We start from the raw sequence: 18,302 nt of genomic DNA on the forward strand, positions 1-18,302 counted from the left end.
AGTGTAATACAGTTTAGAGAGTTCTTTGGGAATGTTGATTAGTTTAGCTTTTGTGTGTGTACGTACACATGTAGATCACTCCAACAGTAATGCCTCCTATTTATTTCCACTGAATCTACAACAAATGCAAAGAGCACAATGACACTATTTGACAGAGCAAATTCTCAGCTACCAAATGCTATTTTTCAACACTGTCACCACCATTAGCTACACATTTTTGTCAGCAATGAATAAGAGCCTGCATGCCACACTCACAAGAATCTGCACTAATAGAGGTGACCCACTGTTTCACAGCTGCTATGATGGCACTGTTGCAAGGAAAATGTTGCCCACACAGTTCATCTTTCATTGGCCCAAACAGATAGAAGTCAAAAGGCACCAAATCTGGACTATATAGTGGGTGTGGTAGGACAGTCTAGCGAAGTTTGGCAGTGTGCTCCATGATCCTCAAACTGGTACAGGGCCTGGTGTTATTGTGTTGCAAAAGAATGGTCATCCTCTTCTCTGGCCTGACTCAGGAAGTTTGAGCCTTCAGCTTTGTCAGCATCACAATATAGCTGTCAGAGTTGATGGTTTGCCTGAGTTCCAGGAAATCCAGAAGGATCACCCCTTTCCTATCCCAAAATACAGTGCACATCACTTCATCCACTGAGGGCTGTGTCCTGAACTTTTTTTTTTTGATGGGGAATTTACACACTGCCACTGCAGGGACTGCTGTTATGACTCCAGTTTGTAGTGACACCACATCTCATCACCAGTTATGATGTGATTCAGGAAATTGTCCCCTTCAGCCTGGTTCAGTAGGTCCTGAACAACTTGCATACATTGTTCTTTCTGTTTCTGTGTGAGCATTCATGGGACACACCTGGAGCAAACTTTGTGATATCCCAGCACTGCCACCATCATTTCTGATGCACTGAAGACAATATTCAGCCCTATACACAGCTCTCTGGTCATAATCTGCCAATTTGCACAGATAAGCTGTCACAACATTTCATGATGTGACAGCTGTGCAAGGGCATCCAGAATGTGACTTGTCTTTCATGTTGCTGTCACTACTGCTGAAACTCACCACCCACCACCTTGCTGTGCTCACATCCACTGTTTGATCTCCATAAACATTCAGCAAACATCAATGAATGTCAATGGATGCAATTCTGCACCTTTGGCTCATATGCACTTCCACGTCAGACACCATTTTGTCAGACTGCCCTTCTGCTGCCATCTGTCACACAGCAACAAACTGTAACAGAATATTGGTGGGAAAGTTCTACCTCTACTGTCATACCACCAGTACTCCCCTCTGACATCATGGGCCAACACAATAAAATAGGAGGCATTACTTTTGGAGCAGTCCTCGTGTTGTGTGTGTGTGTACCTAACTCTTTGAACTGATAATAAGATAACAGTTGATAAACCATTTTGAGCTATAGAATCATTTGGACTAGAAAACACCCCTAAGATCAACACAGTTTTCCTACACACTTGCTCATCCCTCCCTTTTGCGTACCAAATTGTTTCAAAAAGAACAGCAAGACAGAAACAGCTGCAATTTTCCAAAATCACAAGAACCTAATTTTGTTTCTGTCATGCCCTAGGAAGGAGCTCTGTGACTTTTTAGGAGGAGGTGCTGCAGTTCCATCCCAACTTTGAAAGACTAAAAGATAGGGGGTGAGCACTGGCCCGGTAAGACTCCCACTGGGGCCAGTCCCAAAGAGGGTGCATGACACTTCCAGGTTGCCAAGTTTTGGTGAACACTGTGACTATAGTCTAGTTGTATGTCAGAATCCAATCAAGTATGTATAGAACTTCAAGCATCTGGGTGCTCCTTATAAACTAGCTGCAATCTAGTCTCAGCAGCACAAAAACTCATGAATGGAGGAATCTAGTAAATATCCCAGGCTGGCATGATGATCCTGAATGATCAGGATTTGGGATTCTCCACAGACTGCATCTACCTGCGAAATTTAGATACCACTGCATTTATCACCATCAACATGTCTCCCTTCTCATCTCCATTGCAGAGACGGCTCAACAAAAATGTCGGCAGAAAGAACTGCAGATGATGGGAAGGAGAAAAGTGGAAGGAAAAATGCGCTTAAAACGAAGCTAAACAATTGACATAAAAACTCAACTGAAGCCAAATCATTACATTAAATAAAAACAAGGGGAAAAATGTCACAGCTTGTTCTTGCAGCATTTGGCAAGAGCCCAATTGCCTTTGCTTTGCAGTTTTCTCTATTCTGAATGTCAGCCACAGCTTTGGTAAGTCACCCAGCAAGGGCTTTCCTTCAGCTTCAAACAGGCAGATCTATGGTACACATGCCAGGACCCACAAGTCACAACAGACTGATGTAGGAGAATAGTAGGACCTGTTTCTGAACACACATGGTTTTCTCCCACTTATTTTGACTGTTCATACTGATATCCTCAATAAGTGTTATTCATATCACTTCTGGCCAAAACTCTGACTCACCTACAAGCTACATACTTGTGTGTCTAAAGCCTTTTTGGCAAAGCTGAGAACACAAATGTACTCTGGGATGAGATGGGGAAAAAGGTACACAGAGCCTGGACATATAAGCTTGAATGCAACTGCAGTGTTCCTGATCTCAAATAACCAAACCACTATCAAGCACCTAACTTGCTTGTGTAATCCGAAGTTGTTTGTTCATTTATACAAGTAATCATGATTTCATTCAAAGACCTTTGCTTGTGATTTTTTCTCTATGGTCAAAGTCCCCAGGCAATTTTTGCTTGTTTTGTATTTTTTCCTGTTTGTTTTTTTAAGTTAAAGGAACAATTAAAAAATATATATCCACTATGCAAAATGCAATGAAAACTGAACATATTTAATATGGGGGAAAGCCCACTACCTGATATGATGGAATGGGCCACCAGCCCTCAATCATTCCTGCCTGCTCTTGATACTGACTTGGATGTCTCTTTAGGAAAGACTTTGCAAATACAAGACTGTCTGGGGCAAACTATGGCTACAGTATGTTATGCGTTCACTGTAAGTTGACAGTAATACCACCAAAAATCTGCTTCTGTCTAGAATCATTCTGCAAGAGAGACTACTCAATTCTTGTTTGAGAGTGCTTATACTAGTAGCTGGGTTAAGCCTCTGAGCTTACTCACTGGCCATTTCTAGGCAGCAAAGTCATATCAAGCTGAATCTTTCTATAGCGCTGAGCTTACCATCCCATAGCCTGATCACTGACTTCCCCTGCTAAAATTGTCTCTTTTGCATCCTTGGGTGTCTACAAAACAATTGTACTATGCTACCCACTGAAGCACAGTTATTTCAATTGTGGCCAAACCCCTGAGATGATCTTAGAATATGGGCTATGAAACAGTTCTTTGTTGTACACCCATATCTTGTTGCAGAATGGTGAACATGGATCCTTCCTTCAACCCCAGCCACCTACTACACAAGCAGAATCCAACTGCTGCTCTGAAGCTGTCAAATTAATAGTGCAGCTGCTCAGGAGGATTCCTCACCTAGATAAAAGTCAGAGAAATGTTTAAATGGCAGTGAGCTTCAGTGTGCCAACAGCACAATGTAAGCAACCACACCAGCTTTGCCTGGTTAGTAGATTCTTCCAAAACAAATAAATAAATCCAGCCACCAAATTTACATCACTATAAAAATCCATTCGAACACTGGGACGAGATATCAAAGTTCTCTTTTGATCTAGGACTTAATTTGCCAGACCACAATGCTAGTAGAGTTAGATGTCTCTCACCCTGCCTTTGGCTATGGTTTCTTTGGCAAAGAAGGAATTTTCAATGGGATGACAAGTGGGAGCAATTTACTATGAGGCAAAGCAGCCCAGCTTCATGGTAACTAGTTGGGCAGACACTTCCAAAAATATGTAGGGTCTGTGTTTGTGGGTTTCTGATTTTTATACTCAGAAAGTAAAATGTAAATAAGTAAATAGAGAAATAAATACGGTAAAAGTTCTAGTGACGGGATCTACAATAACATATTTCTAACAGTAAAGGATGAAAAAGGCTGAAAAATTTAAATGTAGGAAAAGCCGGACTTTACATTTGTAGCACTCCAGATAACGAGTCTGTATTCTTAGCAGTGGACTGAAACTACTAATTTGCTTAACAAACAATAGAGACCCCACCGTGCAAAATTGTTACTGAAACACCTCCCACCAAACTGCCAAAGAAAACGTCAGTGTGCACTCCTGAACATTTCTGGAAGAAATATAAGTAATGTGTGCATCAGCACGGGGGGGAGTACCATACAAAAGTATTATAAGGAATTTTTAAATGCATATATGATACAGAAAACCACTGTTCCTTGCTCGTGAGAAATACTACCTCCTTCATTGTAACTATGTCATCATGCAAGGCACTATCACCAAGAGAGAGAGTGCTATTCAGTGGGGACCTATTACAGGATAACAATATGACAAAGATAAAAGATGACTTCTGCTCATCATGGAAATCCTACCCATAGGAAAATTAACATGTGTGCTGTATATTATGCATTGCCGCAGATATTTATTATTGCAATGCTTTCTAGTGATTTATAATTTCTGGGTTATCAATTATAAGCTGCAATAGTTTCTTTAATTACTAGTTTTCCCTGATTTATATTCCATCACTACCATAAATTCATCTTTAAATTCTGAAGACTCTATATTTACTGCCTTACAGGTAATACTGAGTGCTGATAGTTACAAAGATACTGTTTAGGTTTTTCAGGTCCAATACCACTATAAAACCTACCATGTTTGAACAAGAACACTTAAGTAGTGCAAAGTGGGATTTCTGTCTGCTTCTTCAATTTAAAATAGGTTCCAGCTCCATTTAAAAGGCAGCAGCTAGTATAGCTTTATAAATAGACATGTATATATACACGTACACATTCACACCCCTTCAGGCACAAAGCAGTTTTCTAGAAGTTTTGAGAACACCTTGAAACCTGTAGAGAACACGAAACCTGTCTTATTTTCCTTGTTGCTGCCATCTGTGGCATATGCACCTAGTTATGCTTGGCTACATGCTGTCCTATGAGCACATTGTGTCAAACTGACCTAACAACAAACAAAAATATCGCACCAGGTGATGCTGTTAGCACTGGGACACAGGCTGAAGAACGTGAGAATATAATGCATCATCTTTCAGCCCTACTGGTACAATAATAAGAGCACGACACACTTGAGATCTGCTAAAAGACTGCATTTATTTCCAGTCCCTAGTCATATTGCATGGGCAGGAATTGAAAAGTTATGCAGGTGATGCCAAGGGGAGGACAGGAGGAGGAAGCAGAGCTGTTAGCCTTTTCCAAAAGATAAAAGCAGATTACCGAAGGTAAGCAAAGTCAAATGAATTAAAAACAATAAAGTACAACCCAACATCAGTAATAAACCACACAAGCAGATGATGCTGGATATAGATCAGTCTGAATTCCATGTCCTACCCTCCTTCCAGAAGATATGACACAATTCAGGCTTCTCACATGTATCATACTCCAGTGGTGAACTTGGCCATGCAAAGACAGGCTGTAAAACACCTGGGGCATTCCCAGATTAGGATCATGTTCTGTGTAGATGCTCCTGCATCCTCTGAGCAACACACCACAGCTCTCCCTCACTCAATCCTTGCTGTGGTCAGCGAGACCTACCCATGGTGCCTGGCTCAGTCATTCTGACTCAAAAGCTCCTTTCTTGTGACGCCAGTGCTGCTCCCAAGGACCTACCACTGGCAGCCAGCATTTCACAGAATCCTTTAGGTTGGAAGGGATCTCAAGAGATCATCTAGTCTGACCCCATGCATTTGCAGGTGCCCTGGATGTTATTAGCTTTTTTCTGTATGAAGAATCTAATGGTTTCTCCCTCTTTGCAATGGCTGGAAGCTCTCATCCCTTACATCTGGCTTTCTGGGGTGTAATTTTTTTTGTAATCAGTTTAGGGTTGATTGCCTTTAGCTCACTGAACTTCTTAGAGTTTAGCTGAATTATTTCCATGTAAGGCAATGGTAAGCTTACAAAAGCATTAATATGAGATTCATCTTTTCCCAAACCAGCCCGATGACATGATCTGCACGGAAGATAGACTTCTGACAGAAAAGAATGGTCAACAGTCATCAACTTCAAGATTTCCAGAAAACCCAAACCTTCATCCCATCAACAAGGCCAGCACAGCATGCCAGGCAGGGGGAGAGAGGCCAGCAGTGGAAAAAAATTGCTTCTGAAGCATGCCAGATACATCCAACAACACCGTTGCTAGCCACAGGTCCCTGGCAGTGGCCTGAGCAAACAGCAGCAGATGGGAAGGGAAGGCAGCAGACAGAGGAGAATTTGGGTTCCAGCAGGAACAAGGGGGAAACACCAGTGGGGAGAGGGCACAGCGGAGGGGAAGAGAAGGGCACCAGAGCCCACAGTCTTATTGGTATTCTCAGAAAAATCACTGCTAGCCTAATGCCTGTTTTGATGCCAGGTAAAGAAAAGGTTAGAAGGAATTTGAACTGGGGATACCAAGGAATACCACACACATAGCTGTTATGAGCAAAGCAGGCAAATAGAGAGTACATGAGGGATTCAAGCTGAGGCTCCCAGAGATCCCAGGAAGATGACGAGGCTCAGCGTTCAGATTCTCCTGTAAGAAATTTCCTTTTAAATCAGGTATTAATAGAATCCATGCTTCTATGAATGCATCTGCTAGCCCCAGTGAACCAGCTACAGTCTTACATACATGCACAGTTTATAAACTTGGTTGGGTGAAAATTACAAATGCTTCCTCACTCTTGCAGGCTTGTTTCACCCAAATACCATTAAAATACACTCAAGTGCACCAAAGTACAGTTTTAGAGAGAAATCAAAGGCAGCAGTTTGATTTTAATGAGTATTAGGTGCTGAATGGTGTATTGTGTCTTTGGAAATCTCTTCCTATGCTAGAACAACTCCACCAAAACCCAAGATTTCTAGAGTTTAGATAAACTTATGAGGTAATCCACGCTATCCTTAACATAGGAACTGAAAGTCACACAGTGACTACAACATAGGTAATGCTTCCTAGACATTTTCATTTAATACTATCTTCTACAAAATCAAGAATATGGATTTCCACCACCTCCTTCCAGTAGCTATTCCAGAATCTAAATTAGTTCGCTGTAAAAGTCTCCTTTTAACTGAAATCCTCCTTATTTATAACATCATTGTATTACTCTTAACTCCACTTTTTTGAATACTAAATAATTCCTTCATTCTAAGCCTCAGAGAATTTTCTAATACCAGACACTTATCATATAACACTTTTGTCATTGCTTGGGCAAGCAGTACACATTCAGTTCTTTCAAAACCTTCCTTTGTAAGCCAGCCCTTTTCTCTGTATAATCAGGTTTTCTGTTGTTCTTTTCACTCCCTGTAATTCATTCATTTTTTTTTTTTTTGAAAAGAAGAAAGCCAGAGTGAATACAATACCCCAGACATAGTCTCAGTTAAAAAAAAAAAAAAATAGAAATAAACCAAGCTCTCTTACTAGAGTATTCTTTCCTTATGTTTGAAATGCTAACGGTGTATGTGGAAATTCTTGAAAAAAGCATTACTGAACAGGTCCATATGAATTTCCTCAAGTTTATTCCACCTTGAATGGGTGCTGAACAAAGCTGGGGGTGGTTACAAGGGATATGAGCCAGCGTGAACTCAGGAACTCAGGAAATCTGAGTTCCTTTGAGACAGCTATGGCCCTACACACGAACGCATGTTTAAGGAGTCATTAAAACACAGATTGTTGACCTATAAACACAAAAGATTATTTGGAATCTGTCTGGATTGCTATGCAGCTGTGTTTGGAGAGAGACTGTCAGACTTCCAGCCATGCAGTCAAGCCTAGTACATTTCTCCTTTCTGTGACTCTTCACAGAATAAATACTATGGATGTTACCATCGTCTAATTATCCTTACACAGGCATTAATGCTAACAAAACAGTCTAAACATTACTCTCACAAAGCGAACAACTCCAAAAGTAGAGGTCTTTTTCTTACTACACTCTCTCTGTGTTTTTAGAGAGGGAAATTGCCACTTAAATTCCACTAAGAGAGTTCTCAGTTATGGATCACTAGCAATATTGATTGTAATGGCTCCTTTGGAAACATTACATTCTATTGTAGCAGTGTTGTTGCTGCTGCAAATATGTTAATCAGCTGAAACCCTTTTGAACACTGTCTTCAGAATTCTCTTTCAGCCTGCTTATCCCTCATACCATGCCCATTGCTTTAGCACCTTCCAGCAGCATGCAGAGATGGGAGTGGCATCTCCCAAGATCATTGAATCATAGAATCACCAAGGTTTGAAAAGACCTCCATTGTTGCGTACAACCATCCACCTACCACCAACATTTCCCCACTAAACCATGTCCCTCAGTACAACATCTAAACATTTCTTGAACACCTCCAGGGACAGTGACTTCACCACTTCCCTGGGCAGCCCATTTCAGTGCCTGAACACTCTTTCTGGGATTTTTTTCCTAATATCCAACCTGAACATCCCCTGGTGCAACGTGAGGCCATTCCCTATTATCCTAACACCGTTACCTGGGAGAAGAGCCCAATGCCCTCTCACCATAACCTCTTTTCAGGGAATAGTAGAGAGCAATAAGGTCTCCCCTGAGCCTCCTCTTCTCCAGTCTAAACAGTCCCATTTCTCTCAGCCACTCCCCATAAGACTTGTGCTACAGACCTCTGTTTACCCAAGCATTGACCAACACCCCCAGGTCCATTTCTCCCACACAGTCTTCCATCCATTCTGCCCCATGCCTGTAGTGCTGCCAAGATGGCACAACCCAGTTTCCAAGCTCTCATTTCTCCCTGAAGTCATCAGGATTACACACCAAAATAAAGTATGCACCAAGAAGAGAAAAACAAAGAATTGCTTAATGTAATAAATAATGAAAACTAACAAACAACAACAAAAAAAAACCTGTACAATTCTTGCATGTTGAAAATGGCTACAGCATTTTTTCTACCCCAAATTACTAAAACATTGAGACAAAGAGAGATTAAGCCAAAACAGATGGACAGAAAAAAAAATGGTGAAAAATAATTGTTCACTCCCTTATTCTTCTCCCCTGCTCAACTCTGCTTTAGAAGTTAAGGTGGGAGAACACATCTGCCTTGTTGAGCTGCACCCTGGCACATGGCCAATCATGGCACAGTTCAGGAACCAAAGAGTGACTACATGGAAGTACGGCTTCCCACGACTGCTATATATAATCTCCTGCTCTCATCCCCTGGTTTTAAATAATTTACGAGCTCACTTCTGTGCCTCCCTGAAGATGTAGCAAAGTTAACCAGTCATAGAGGTATTTTTCCAAGGCAGCATCCACATACCCTGGAGAATGCAGACTAGATAAACACTAGCAATAGAGGGAATGTAGGAAACATAATTCCAAAATCTTATAAGCAAAAAGTAGGGTTGTGTGAAAATGAGGGGAGGAAACAGACAGTGAGAGTGAACTACATGCAGGAACATATGAGAAATGTTGCTGTCTTCTCTGAAACCTGACTAAAGAACAGTGCTGCAGTTGGGGGCGGGGGGGCGGCAGGAGGAGAAAAAAAACATTAAAAAACTCAACCTAGCTGTTGTCAGGCACTCTTCATGACCACAGAACTACATCACAGCAAAATCAGTTACATAAGGGCAGCAAGAACTCATTTCTCCATATCATGGCCTCTGCACGCTGTGCTCCTCTTCAGCTTTCAACTGCAGAGAGCTGAGTCCTAGGATAACACCAGCCACAACATGGGAATTGGACTTGTGATATATTAGAAGCATCCTGATTGTAAATGTAGAAACATGCAACCTCTACCTGTTCTTAAACAGCTTTACTGCTCTACACTTAGACTTTCACAATGCTTCATATGCTCAATACACATTCGCAACATTATTTACGTTAAACTTTCAGCATTAAGACGGTTACAATCCCCAAGTGATACAGGCCAAGTTTTCAGTCATTCCTTAAAATAATTTTGTATCAGCCATACACTAATGACTAATTGCAAGCTTTTCTCCAGAAACCTGAAACTGCAGCATATCAGCTCCCCATTCATGCCCCATTTCTCAGCCCTACCCCATGCTGTACTGATATCACAAGCACCAGTCATGAGTCAACACCACTGAAGCTTTGTTCTTCAAGTAACTCCCACATTATATTTCACTTAGAAGCCAGCTTGGCACTATTAAACGTGCAGTGACAATAGGCATATTTATGATTATTCAGCAGTAAAGAATGTATATGGTTAAGAAGTGAAAAGGTAGATGACAGTTATGTGTAGACATGGCGCTAGGGAACGTGGCTAAGTGATGGTACCTGGTAGGTCAAGCTGATAGTTGGACCTGATTTTTCACAAATGGTAACTCAGCATGGCTTGGGATGAGCGCTGCATGTGGGATTTCCACATACTACTCCTACTTTTTTGGGCAGGCTCTTCCAGCAGCAAATGCTTCCCAAACACCTCCTTACTAATACTGCTGATGGAAGCAGGAAGATGGCAAGCTGGATGCTTACCATCCTCCAGGTAAAGAGAGTGCCTTACAGACACGGCTCCTGCTCTGCAGCTCCAGCAGAAGCAGCCCAGCTCTCCAGGTCTCTCTTCATGACACCCATCCCAGCTGTACAGCATCACTGATCACAGCCCTGGTGATGCTGAACCATAATAGTTACTGCTTGCACAGCAGCAAAGAGCTGCAGAGGTGACTTTAGCATATGCAAAAGGTGGAAGGGGACAGAGGACAGCATATCCTGTTGTTTTAGCTACACCAAAACACAGATGTATGTCTCTGGCTACTGAGTTGTCAGAGAGTAATTGCTTACACCAGATACTGAAAGCAACTCCAGCACTTTCTAAAATGAAAATGTATTATCTCAGCTGTACCCAAAACTAAGGAGTGAGGGGCTTCCTTTGTCTCTTCAAAGCATTCTGGGAATTTTAATTATCTACAGATGATCTTCATCCAGGGGTCCCACATTCTGAGGGTTCAGTGATTCTGGGAGAGAAACCAGATTGCTCCAAGGCAAGAGAGCTGCAGACAGGTACTTGCTGCAGTGAGCCATGCCAGCTGGCAGCAGCAGCACTCCCTCCCCCATCTCCACTCCGGCTCCTCCGGGAGATGATTCAGGTCTCTGGGACAGCTGGAGACAGGGTTTTGCAGGGGAATCTAATCCATGTCACTGCAGCCAGCCAGGCTAGCTGCTGAAGATGGCTGACTCTGCCATCAGCAGATTAGAGGCTGCTCATATGATCTCTCGCATGGGAAAAGTTGTGGGGACAGTAACCTCTGGCTCCAGGACAGCAGAAAGCAGCTGGGAACAGTAATATTTTCAGTAGGCTCAGCTAGAACCAGAAAAGAGCATCTGTCCATGTTTTCAACGACAGGTGGCAAGGAAAAAAAAAAATGTGTGTGAAATGCATAGCTAACCCCAATTCTATTTCTCTAATGAGAGAAAGTTTACTGACATCTTGCTTTAAAGCTTTATTTTTAGCTCCTTTATTTAATAACACTCAGAGATGATATCACAGGCTGGAACAGAGTGATCTTTCCAGAAAGATATAAGGCATATGCCTATATGTAACAATGCCTTATATGTAACAATAACGTCTTGCTGGCGTTTTCATACAGTGGGCTAATGATCCAGTCATGCAGCAATATCTAAAATCATTTACACCACACGGAGGTGTATTTTAGTGTTGCACTTTTCCCTTTGTCAGCAGTTTGTACCAGCGAGACCCAGTTCAAACACCAGCAGCGCTGAGTCCTTCCATGCATCACTTTGACAGAGTAAATCATTTCTTCAGTGTTTTAAAGCACATTATAATCTATAATCTATTGCCTCTAGAACTGTCCCTCCTCACTGGAAATAACTAAACAGCGCTAGTAACCATATTAATAGTTCTATAACTAAACCAGTAAAGAAAAAAAAAAATCACATTTTTTCAATGAGTTCCAACCTACACATTCAGATACACAAGCTCCCACATCTTCGTGACTGTCATGCCCTTTATACATTTTCCCTAAATAAATGTTCCTGTGCTTGTAACCATCTGACTGCACTGCTCTGCCCACGCTTCTCTGAGGAGTACATACACCTTTGATGTGCGCACAATCTCCTTACACATTGCTTTGCTCCCATTTTCACTCCTTGTGCCTCTTTTCACTTGATTTACTGTGCACCTTCCACCACTCCCCGCTGCTGCTGGTGGTGGTTGAAAGATGTCTCCAGTACAGCATGAGACAACAAAAGTCCAACACGTAGTATTTACTCTTGACCACAAAACAGCTAGTTCGAGTGGGACCAAAAGCATTACCAAAATATCATATAACAATACAGAGCCTAAAGAGAGGAGGGAAAGTGACAAAGTCTCTGCCTAGTTGAGAGCCAAAAGGAGACAAAGTTACCCCTCCAGCCCTTAGTTAGATTCTCACATCTGACAGCATCATTTCCCATTGCAAGCTGAAATGCTCGGTGTCACTGGGACTTGGCATGCACTTGAGGTCACACCTATGCTCAGACCAGATAATACTGAGGTCAGACATGTCTGACACATCCAAAGCCCTCTGTTGCAGGTGCCTCCATCTCTTCAAGTATTCACGTGATTACATACACAATGAAGGGTCTTGCAGCAATATGAATTTCATATTTGCATAGGAAAATGACGACGTTTACTTTCATCTCCACTTACCACCTCAAATTGTATTAATGTAGTATATGTATAAAGAAAGAACAACAGTTTGTGATTCTCCAAAAGTAATTCAAGGCCTTCTTCAAACACATTTGATCCATCCATTTGATTTGGGCTTTATCCTAAATGCTATCTCTATTTTGCAAAGCAAAAACCAAAGTACTAAGAATTTCACTGGCTTGCAGAAACAGCCACCACCAGAGGAGGTGGTGGTATAGATCTGACTTCTATGCTCTGACCAGAAGAGCAATCATTTTCCTCTCAACATATTTTGACATCACAGTATCTTCTATTGGCTAGGAAGCGCTGGAGGATGTTCATACCTAGCAACAAGAACATTTTGGAAGACTTCCTCTTGTTTTCTATTCATAATTGTGTCTTCCCACAAGCTACACTGGAACATTTTACAATTACTTCATAAATCACTCCTCTACAGAAAAAAGTAAATCCCTGCCCCTATGCAGGGACAGATTACAGCGGCATTCAGGTGCTGGCAACCCATACAACCAAGTAGCACCAGGCACCTAGATAGCTTTACAATGCACAGTTCCCCCTGGTGCATCTTACCTGTTGACAATGCAGCCTGCCACTTTTGTAATCTCTTTCAAAAATAAATAGCAGTGTTTTGGCTTTTGTTGTGTGTCAAGTATATGTGAAGTCAAGCTTTACATCAGTTGAGAACTGTTCTATCAAAAAGGCTAAAATGTATGTTGTACAGTAAAACGTTTGTCTTCTGAAGAAAGAAACCAAAAGAAAAAGGAACACAAGTCAAAGCTTAAAATATCTGACCATGAACTAACTCTAAGTCATTGGTTTCTTTTTTTTTTTCCCCAAAATTATATGGATTATCACTAAAGCTTTAGCTGAAATAAGGAAAAAAAAAACCCACACAGGCAAAAAGAAATTTGAAGTCACCAAGAACATATTTCCAGCTCACACACTGCAAATACATATGTTAAGGGGCGTGCATTGCAGCAGTGCTCCCACAGTGTTAGCTTCAAGAGCAGAACGAAAACAGCTACATGGACCAGTGGTCTGGTGGAGTAGGGCAATGTCTGTATTTCCAAAGGCAAGTTGGAAAAATGAACATCTGTCTGCCTCATAAGGACTCCGTTTTGTACAAGGAAATCAGCAGTCCTGTGCAGTAACAGAACTCCATTCAGTCCTGCAGGGCACTGAAGGATGCAGAGTGCGTTCAGCCACCATCAGACCTCAAGGTTTTGTCCATTTTACCTCCTGATTCCTCTCAGGGACAGAAGAGATCAGTGTGCAAACTTAAACTCTTGCCTGCTTTTGTCACAACTAAATCAGCAACCTACTAGGGAGCTGCATATACTCCTAATTACAAAAAAAAAAAAAAGGAAAAAGCTTAGAAAAAAATTCATTAGTAACCAATGGTCATTTTGTCCCACCACTAGGATAATTAATACACAACAAGGAGAGTTCCTCTTACAAAGCTCTGATAGCAAGGCTGAAGTCATCAGGAGCTTTGGTTCCCCCCACTACAGCATGAGGTGGCCTCAACTCGGAGCACGGCCATACCCTAAAAACTAGGGCTCTTTTAGGATGGGCAGCACACACCACACAAACGTGCTGCCGCGCTGAGCAGCCACCTCTCCCAGAAGGCGGTTCCGAGGCTGCAAGCCCACTGCTGACGTTCGTAACAGCAGCGGATGTGGGTGCTGCCGAAAGCACACAGCCGCGCACCTCCACATTCGTGTCCACAGTGACACACGCTGGCTGCGCGTGGAAGAACATAAGCCACAGAGAGAGCCTCAAAAGAAAAAAAGAAAAAGAAAAGAAAGCCTTTGGCAACTATTAGCTTCTGATAAATTATCTCATTAATGCGAACATGAAAAAGAAATTCCCTTTCCGGATCTTATCTCCCTTTAATTATAACTCTTCTTTATGGGAAGCAGCCTCTCGCCTGTTGCACCAGGAATTCTTGCAGCTCAGTGCTGAGCTCTGATGTGACACCAGCAGCCAACACCAAGTCCCTCTGTTTTAAAGCTAGAGCTGATGCGGGGATTGCTCCTGTTGCACCAGATGTTGAGCTGCGCTCCTTGCTCTTCTTTAGTCATGTTTCTAATAAGCGTTTCATCATCTTTCATATAGGAAACTTGTTCCTAGAGGCTATTTTTATGCTTTTTTTTTTCCCTAAAGATGGAGATTTTTTCCCAAAAACATTCTCTGCTCCAGCTTCATTTAAGGCATCAGTACATTACTAAAGCGGACACTGAAAATGAGTGAGTGTAAGCAATGCAACCTCCACCAGTAAAGCCAGCGTCCCCTGAGAATTATCTTCCAGATCTATGTGCATTACAATACAGGGAATCTTAAGTATTTCGGAGCAGACCTCCTAACTGTATTTTGAATGCTGGAACAAGATCACCTCTTTACTTCTATTCCCAGCAGAAGAAAGAAAGAAAGAAAGAATAACCACAAGCACTACAAGAAACCCAAACTCAGCCTTTGTTTCCCACGATGGGTACAGCGCTGACGCTCACAAGGGCCACTTTCCCCTAGCGAAGCCGCAATTTCTATTTCCAGCCATCTGCCTCTCTCCTCCGGGGCACTTTCAGCTCATCATTCTGCCCGATTCGCATGAAACTTTCAGCGAGCGCTGCCTGCGCTGGAACTGAGGGATGTTCAGCGCTTCCCAAGTAAAGCAGAAGAGTGGGTGGTGCCATTATTCATCGCTGCACCCCACGACTCACAAAATAAGCCATCTGCCATCCCCGTTCCTGCTGTACTTTAATTAAGCGTCTCCCAGTTAAAGGAGGAAAAAAAAAGAAAAAAAAGACAGAAAATGGAGAAAAGCGGGGCGGGAGTCCGGAGCAGAGGACCGGAGGGAGGGGAGCGGCGCTCCGGAGCCGCGGGGCCGTACCTGGGAAGAGGAACGCTCTGCTCCCGTTGTGCAGCCCCGGCACCTGGCGCACGCCCGCCGCGGAGCCTGGCAGCCCCAGCTCGGACAGCACGTCGATCTGCAGCGAGGGGTCCACGCCGAAGCCTACGACTGACCCAGAGAGTGCCGTTACCCCTCCCGTCGCCGTCGCAACTTTCCGCCGGGACCCGGCGGCGGCCGAACCCCGCACCGCCCGCCGCCGCCCGGCCGCCGCCTACCTGGCCCCAGGCAGAGAAGAAGGCAGAGCGTGCCTAAGCCGCAGCTGGACTCCATGGTACAGCGATGCGCTCAGTCCATAGTCCCCCTCCTCCGGCTGCTGCGGGTGAAAAACCTGGGGGGCAGAGGCTGGCCGCCTCCCCGCCTCTCACCGGGAGGAGCGGACCCCCCGCCGCCCCGCAGCGCGCATCACGCCGGGCGCACACAAAGGCGAGGGCGGGGGGCCGGGGCCGGGCGGGCAGCGCAGCCCCGCGCCGCCGGGCAGACAATGACCGGGCTCCCGCCGCTCTATGAGCGCGGCCGCCTCTACCGGGAGGCGGTGCCCGAGCCCCGCAGCTCCCGCCCCGCAGCCGGGCGCAGCCCCTCGACCGCGAACCGCAGCGTCCTCCCGGCTCCCGCGGGAGCGCCGCTCTCCTCGCCGCCGTCCGGCGCGGACGCAGAACCGGCGGGAGGGGCTCCCGTTTATCCGCGGCCGCGGGAGCCGCCCACCGCCCCTACCGGGCCGGGCCGGGCCGGGCCGAGGGCGGTGCCGCCTCACCCCGCGGAGCCCTGCGGGCCGGGGGCGGGAGGCGGTCGGAGGGAGGCATTCGGGGCGCTCCGGTGCTGCCGCCCCGCTTTGTTCTCGCCCTCCCAGGCCGGGGTACCGCCTCCGTCCCATCTCGAGGTGACACCGTCCGGGATGGCGGAAAGATAAATTTCGGAAAAGAGAGAAGGAAACGGGACGTGCGTGGAGGTTGGCGAGGATCGCGGTCTGCGGGGGCTGTCCCCGTCTCTGCCGGTCGGTTTCGTATCGCCCGGCAGCGGTCCTGTCCGCAGCCCCTCGACAAATCTCCTACCCCCCAACTGTGACATTTCCGTGGCTCACTTTGGGTGAGGGGCGCTAAGAATAGCTTCACCCTTACCTTTCCTTCCCTGAAGACTAGTTGTGGTCAAAGCTACAACGCCCTGCTGCCAGTTGTTCCAATTTTGCTGAGTAAGGAATTGACTCCTCAATTTTTTGCCAGCCCCGAGTGAGTGCCAGCAGGATCCTGAGGTCAGCCCCTGATTTCCTGGGGTGCTTATTGACCTTCCCCCTTTTATGATCTTTTCAAATAATGAAGTCTTTCTGAATAATCCTTACAAACCTTTCCAAATGATAATCCCGACTAAAATAGTCTTTTTCTCAGACAAAACCATGGAAGGTAATGGTAGATCTGCTTTCCAGGTCAGACCAACAGACATCCTAAGCAACACTTAAAACAAACACCTTCTTTCCTTGAAGAAAAAATGGAGGAAGGAATGTCTACAGGCAAACAATGAAAACTGTCCTTCAATCCAAGTCCGCAACCTGGGCATTACACAGTAGTGTGCCCTGTTGCCTACATCACCCCTGGAAGAGCTTCTCCTCCAGGTGCAGCAGCCAGGAGGGGATGTGGTGGGATCCCAGCTCCATCCTGATCACAGTGACACCTCATCTACACCAAAACTTGTCTACAGAGTGTTGGTGAAGCGGAAACATGCTTCCAAACACCTGGAACACCATCAGCTGTCAGAGCAGGCTGGTGGAAGGGGTGCTTTGCTGTGGGAGTTAATGGACACAGACCACACATCAGTGGTTGTTTTCATGATGCTGCAGTCACACTGGTTGCAGATAACTGAACCAGAAGCATTTAATTTGAGAAGAGGTTCAAAATCTGAAGCACTCGTGGTGCATACTGATCCTCAGACTGAGACAGGCATGTAAGTGAACAGAAAAAGAGAAGCAAACATCTGTATTTAATTCCTGCACCTGCCAGCAGCCAGTGACAATTTCCATTGGCTGGAGCTGCCATTGTAAACAGGTGAGCTTGGCAGAGCCCTCCCTGAGATAACCCAGCTCTGTCCCAAGAGATTTTCAGCAAGCGGCCACTCATCTTGTCACAGACACGAATAATCACTCCACACAACACACAACCACATTGCCCTGTCTGTTCCCTGTTATCCCCATGAGCCCAGGGCAGACATTATCCACATCACACATAGGTGTATTTCTGCTCTGTGAGATGTGAACAGTGACATAACTCAGCTAACCCAGAACCACGTCAGCAGTAGAATCAGGCTTTCTATCACTGCAAGGAATATGACATTGAGGATCTTTCATACATTTTGCTGAATCTAATAATACATGTTTCTACTCATGGATTCACTCTCTGATCACCCTAGAAACATACTGTTTTACAGCCTTTCTGAGCATGTTCCTCCTAAATCTGGGTATTATGGAAAGACTAAAAATAAAATGCTTCTCTTTTACATCTTCAGTTGGCCAGAACGTTCTTTCTTTTGATGGAAACAATGGCTTCTATCCAAGAGTTCTGCATTTGAAGAACATTGAGGTTTCATTTGATAAAAAAGGATAGGTGATGTTTCAGATATATCTCCTTCCTTCCCTTCTCCCTCCCCTCCCTCCCTCCCCTCCTTCCTTCCTTCCTTCCTTCCTCCCTCCTTTCCCTCCTTCCTTCC

At 44.5% G+C, this 18,302-nt stretch overlaps 1 protein-coding gene across 2 annotated transcripts in view; it reads right to left on the reverse strand.

Annotated features, from left to right (window-relative positions):
• Positions 1-16,245, reverse strand: part of NELL2 (neural EGFL like 2) — a 146,212-nt gene extending 129,967 nt beyond the window's left edge. Inside the window, exons 1-2 of one of the 2 annotated variants that reach the window (XM_021384993.1) lie at positions 15,827-16,245; positions 15,591-15,719 (exon numbers count right to left, since the gene is read on the reverse strand). In XM_021384993.1, the coding sequence (XP_021240668.1) occupies positions 15,591-15,719; positions 15,827-15,881 (184 nt within the window). In that variant the 5' untranslated portion in view covers positions 15,882-16,245. The remainder of the gene's footprint in view (positions 1-15,590; positions 15,720-15,826) is intronic. The other variant, XM_021384992.1, reaches the window with a different exon arrangement.

This window comes from Numida meleagris, chromosome 1, assembly GCF_002078875.1.
Source record: "Numida meleagris isolate 19003 breed g44 Domestic line chromosome 1, NumMel1.0, whole genome shotgun sequence".
NCBI classification, from domain to species: Eukaryota; Metazoa; Chordata; class Aves; order Galliformes; family Numididae; genus Numida; species Numida meleagris.